We start from the raw sequence: 5,843 nt of genomic DNA, 5'->3' as shown, positions 1-5,843 counted from the left end.
AAAAAATTTGTATTTAATTAAGAACTAAAAGGCTTAAATAGGATTATTTAATGTTTCAAAAGGGCTCGAGGGTTAAAATTTTTGTAATTAGATAACCAAAATTGAAATGCTTTAAACGTTAGAGGCTTAAATAGAATTATTTAATTTTTTAAAAGGGCTTGAAGTTTAAAATTTTCCGCAATTGGATAACCAAAATTGAAATACTCTAAAAGTTAGAGGACCATCGGTGTAGTTTAGCCTAAAATCTCACTCTTTTTTGTTCTCCCAATCCTTATAGACTCTCGTCTCTGTAAAACTTACATATTATTTATAACCAATAAAATTTCCCTTCTTTAACCATTTTTTTGCATTTCTTCTCCAGAAAAGCTCGCTTCAGGTATTTTGGTTTTAGGGTTTCAAATTTCAATAATTAGTTTGTGTCATAATTTCTTATTTTTTCTATTTCTTTTGTTTAATTACTTATTTTCATCTGTAGTTGTTGTTTATTCACTAAGAAAACGTAGGAAAACCAGAAAGGGGAAAAAATGTCGGTCACGGCAGGTGTTAGTGATACAGTAATAGCAATTCGGGATAAACTTAGAGGCAAAATTGGGCAAACTAAAGTTAAAAGATATTGGCCTGGGAAAGCTCCTGAGTGGGCTGATGATGCCGATGAAGATGGCGATATTAGGATGGCTAGGGCCGTTGCTTTAGAAAAAGCTTTTCCTACTCACGAAGATTCAGGTATTGTTATAAAAGATGATCCTAGGTTACGTCGTTTGGCTGAGAGTAGGGTTGACAATAGAGATGAAATTAGGGCTGATCATAGGCGTATAAGGCAAGCTGAGATTGTGTCGACAGAAGAGGAGGGAAACCGGAGGAATGAAGGGGCTGATGCCGAGGAAGAAGATGAGGATGCCTTGGAAGAGAGGAGGAGAAGGATTAGGGAGAAGATGCTTCAGAGAAAACAAGAGGAAACTCTACTCTTGGAAGAGGAAGAGGAGGAGGAAGTGGAGGAAGAAGAGGAGGAAGAGTCGGAGTATGAGACAGATTCGGAAGAGGAACATATGGGAATTGCAATGGCCAAGGCAGTTTTTGTGCCGAAATCCGAGAGAGAGACAATAGCTGAGCGTAAGCGATTGGAGGAGGAAGAACGGGCTATGGAGGAGGCTGTGAAGAGGAAGTTGGAACATAGGAAAATTGAGACAAGGCAAATTGTTGTCGAGAAGATTAGAGAGGATACTGAGATTCAGAAAAATATGGAATTGGAGGCAAACATAGAAGATGTGGATACTGATGACGAGCTTAATGAGGCTGAGGAATATGAAGCTTGGAAGGCAAGAGAGATTGCTAGAATTAAGAGAGATAGGGAGGAAAGGGAAGCAATGATTAAGGAGAGGGAGGAGATCGAGAAGGTTAGGAATATGACAGAGGAAGAGAGACGGGAATGGGAGAGGAAGAATCCGAAACCTGCTCCACCGCCTAAACAGAAATGGAGGTTTATGCAGAAATACTATCACAAGGGTGCTTTCTTCCAGACAGATGCTGATGATCCTGCTGCAACTGCTGGAGCCCAAAATATTTATCACCGCGATTTCTCTGCCCCGACTGGTGACGACAAGATGGACAAGACAATATTGCCCAAGGTCATGCAAGTCAAGCATTTTGGTCGTAGTGGCAGAACCAAATGGACTCATCTTGTCAACGAGGATACAACTGATTGGAACAATCCGTACGTTCTCTATAAGCTCATCTCTCTGAAATATGTTTTAGCTCTTACATTTTAAGTTTGGAATTAGTTACCTTCTCTCTTTCTATATATCTATTGGATTTGCATAAGCATTTTATATCAACTAAGAAAACACTTAGCGTGAACAATGTCAATAAATATTACTTTTGACTTGAAGGGTGATGTGTTAAATTTTATCATCTAGAGCTTGTTTCTAATGAGGCAAAGCTGGGAAATTTTATGTGGAATTGGTTTGCATTTGCTGGTGTAGTCGATTCTAATTATTAATAACTGATACGAGTTGTTTTGGGATTTATTGAGTGGAAGTGTAACAGAATATCCTGAGGCATATCTTGTTTTCAGTTGCATTAGTATAAGGATATTATTGTTGGATTTTTTCATACTTCATATTAATGGAACTTGCCTTAAATTGCACCATTCCATTTAATGATGTTGAGAACATGCTTGGAGTAAATTATCAGAGTTTCTGTAATGGATCATCTGAATTGAAATTGAGCATGCTTTAAGTTGAATAATATAAATGAACAATTTTCAGATGCAGGTAGTAGGTAGGTGATGAATGCGCTTTATTTTTCCGAGTAGATCTTTTATTTGAAGAACATAATCTCTAAAATGGCCTTTTAAATTGTAGTTTAATTGGATGTATGGGATTTGAACCCTAAAGATAAGATCTCTGAATGTTTCTCTTTTGTATAACCACTAAATATAAAACACAAATAAGTTCCTGACCTTGAATTGTTGTTATTTGGGTTCTGTGCAGATGGACATACAACGATCCCCTTCGGGCAAAATACAATGCAAAAATGGCTGCTGTGAATGTACCGATAGCGAAACCTAAAGGAAGCAAGAAGTTGAAGGATTGGGAAATGAAATGAATACTGGTTTCAATCCATGATTTGATTGGAGAGGTTGGTGTATTTTGTTCTTTTTACTGATGACTGGCATGTTTCATTGCAAATGGTACTAGGGGTGATGCTTATGATGTAGGAGTTTAATGAATTATAAAAACTTTGATGAAATAGACATGTAAAATTAATTTCCTGAGAGAGCCCTGCCCTAGTGTTCCGCATTTACAAAAGGGGATTACTATAAATAGAATTATTGATGATGTCTACATTTACAAAAGGGGATTACTATAAAATAAATAGGTGTGATAATAATGGTAGAGGTGATTAAGATTAAGGGGCTCAATTTTTGGTTGCGCCATCCTATATGTTAAGAAACAGGTTTTCAGCTTTATGAATCACGGGAGCTTTAGCTTTTTGCTTTGCTCGTCTTTATTGGATTCATTCGCACTTAAAATACTGAACCTGGAATTGTTTAATGATAAATTTAGTCACTACATTTTGTTAAAATGACCCTAATTGTATTTTTAATTTTTTTTTTTTTGTTGTCATCAACCTCTGTTTTTCTTCTTCAATTTGTTTTTTTAATAAATTTAATGAAAGTGTGTTTTTCTTTATCAATTTGTTTTTCTAATAAATTTAATGAAAGTATGGTTAAAAAAGTTAACGGGATAATGTGGAATATTTTATTGAGATACAATTTATTACTTAGATAGTTTAATAAAATAATTGCATGTGGAAAATAATAAAATAATTAATACATTAAATTAAAAAATTCTTAATTTAAAGAAAATAAACGTAATTATATAAAAATGAACTCAATAGAAAAATTTATTAGTAAACAAAAGATTGAAATCTTTTTAAAGAAAAGAAAATTTGAAACATGGAATTTATAAAATAGTTTGAAAAAATAACAAAGGTTGATGGTAAAAGAATGTTAAAAATATATTTATGTTATAAAATAAAGAGAGATGGGGAGAATAAATAACAAAAAAATATGGAAGTAATATAGAATATGCTTTATTGGTTAGAAAGGGTGATTTATAATACTTCATCAAAGTCTTTGTTTATAGGCATAAAAAGTATAAAAGAAGTAGAGATCTAATTTTAATTACTATTAGAATTTAAAGTACATTAAAACTTTATCTTGATTATGATGGATATCTACTTAATAAGATATTCATAACACTCCCCTTTAAATGTTCATTGGTAGATAATGTGCCTCGTTAAAACCTTATTAGGAAAAACCTTGTGGGATAAAAACTTAATAAAGAAAAGAATACACGATCTATAATATGCATAATTTGCTGCCTCATTAAAAACCTTACCAAGAAAATTCAATTAGACAAAATCTCGGTTAAGGGAAAAAGAGTACAACGCGTATTAACGCCCCCTCATGAAAACATCACATACTTTCTCATATTTTACGTATTCAATCTTGAATACTAGTTTTTCAAATGACTATTTGAATGTATTGCTAACCATATATATCACCATTCTTTTAAAAGTCATGAGGGAAATTCGGGGAAATATATTTTTATCCCTTCAGGAGATCCAACAATAATCATACAAACTTTAATAATGGTTCTTTTATAAAAACACAAATAGGTATTTTGGATAATTTTATAATCCTCCTTCAACTACTTTTTACTAAGTCAAATTTATCATATACATTCAAATTATTTCAATTCATATAAATTAACAATTCCTTGAGAATTTCAATATGGTTCTAACATCCTAAATCCTTCAAGGATTTTAATATATTATATAGTGATTCATAAAAAGTTGTAATAATAATCATTAGACGCAAGTTAGATATGTTATGAATTGTCAATTTAATAATATATCTAAAGGTTATGCATCCACTACAAAAGAATATTATATTTTTTCATAATCAATGGCAATACTTAGCGAAATACTTCATATTTTTATTCCGCTTTTACAAAACTATTTCAATTGCACCCTTACTGACTTTATACCTTTAAATATTTGGACTACTGATCTAAATACTCCACGAATTTAATTGTACTTGAGTTGCGTCTTTCTATTTTGATCAATGTATTCTATATCTATATTTCTCAATAGATTTATTCAGGATCCTCCTTTTGTATCATTATTTCAATAATAATATTGCATGCAAAATCATTGTCAACCACTTTTATTATTCGGTTCCACATTTTCTCAAATTGACATAATTTATTGAGATATTTTATTTTTATTATTTTAAAATTTAGTTTTAGGTATCTGAATCTCTTCTAGAACTTTATTTATTAGTTATGTCTTGGGTCTCTTCTGGAGCAGCCGCCTCCACTATATGATCATCTAGAATAATTTTTCATCTTTGAAATCAATCAATCTATATAACACTTGATTATTCTTATTAAAGTTGTAAATACATTTAATAGTTAACTTGTAATGAGTTATCCTTATTGAACTTCTAGTTCAAACTACTCTCCCTTAACTCATTAGAAGTTATTATTTCTCTTCCCCTAATGTCGAGAAAACTATCGAATCAAAATTGTAATAAGAAATAATGTCATAATTGAATCTCCAACGAATTCAAAACATCTAACAATACAAAAAAAATTGTAATTAATATATATTTTTAACTTTCTTTGAGGATTCACTCATCTTTATGTGTTGTGGTGGAGCAATTTGAACATATACACACATACAAAAATTTAAAGATGAGAAATATTTAGTTCTCACAAGTAATAATTTAACTATTATTTGGAGGCATTTGATAAACAATTCAGCTAAATCATTTTGTGTGTGAACATGAGCTATAAGATGTTCAACTTTTATCCCAATTGACATGCAATAATCATTGAAAACTTGAGATGTAAACTCAACAACATTAGCAAGATAAATTGTTTTAATTGCATAATCTGAAATTAATCATTTAAACAAGCAATCTTGCAAACGGCAGGTTGCAAATTGATAACACATGTGATTATTTTGTAGATGCATATACCAAAATCATATAATATCAAAATTATCCACATGGTGGATGAATGGGCCCATATTTGTTTCAGAAATGCAAGACATTATATCTCAACTTTAGCTAGTGAGTTTCTAATAATAAATTTTCATTGAGAACATGCAACATACGAGAATTCTTTTAAATTAAAGAATCTTCATGTTCTTTAATGGATGTCCATATGAATTCTCAATTAATTTTCGCATCATATACTGTCCAGGATGATCTAACCGGTCACGCTAAGTAGTAAACGCATTTGTATGAGTAAACTTCTGGTTTATTTTAACAT

The 5,843-nt window shown here is 31.5% G+C and overlaps 1 protein-coding gene across 2 annotated transcripts; it reads left to right on the top strand.

Annotated features, from left to right (window-relative positions):
• The first annotated feature begins 229 nt into the window (after positions 1–229).
• Positions 230–2,854, top strand: LOC108474235 (uncharacterized). Of its 2 annotated transcripts, none has more exons than XM_017776173.2 (3): positions 230–376; positions 476–1,711; positions 2,490–2,854. In XM_017776173.2, exons 2-3 carry the CDS (start codon positions 525–527, stop codon positions 2,602–2,604), a joined length of 1,302 nt encoding a protein of 433 aa, XP_017631662.1. In that variant the 5' UTR covers positions 230–376; positions 476–524; the 3' UTR covers positions 2,605–2,854. The 2 variants fall into 2 exon arrangements, with proteins under 2 accessions (XP_017631662.1, XP_052877791.1); XM_053021831.1 differs by having other exon boundaries at positions 259–376; positions 495–1,711.
• Positions 2,855–5,843: the final 2,989 nt, after the last annotated feature.

Source organism: Gossypium arboreum, chromosome 11 (genome assembly GCF_025698485.1).
Source record: "Gossypium arboreum isolate Shixiya-1 chromosome 11, ASM2569848v2, whole genome shotgun sequence".
NCBI lineage: Eukaryota > Viridiplantae > Streptophyta > Magnoliopsida > Malvales > Malvaceae > Gossypium > Gossypium arboreum.
Note: the sequence above shows the minus strand (reverse complement) of the source record. Positions and strands in the feature narration are given on the sequence as shown.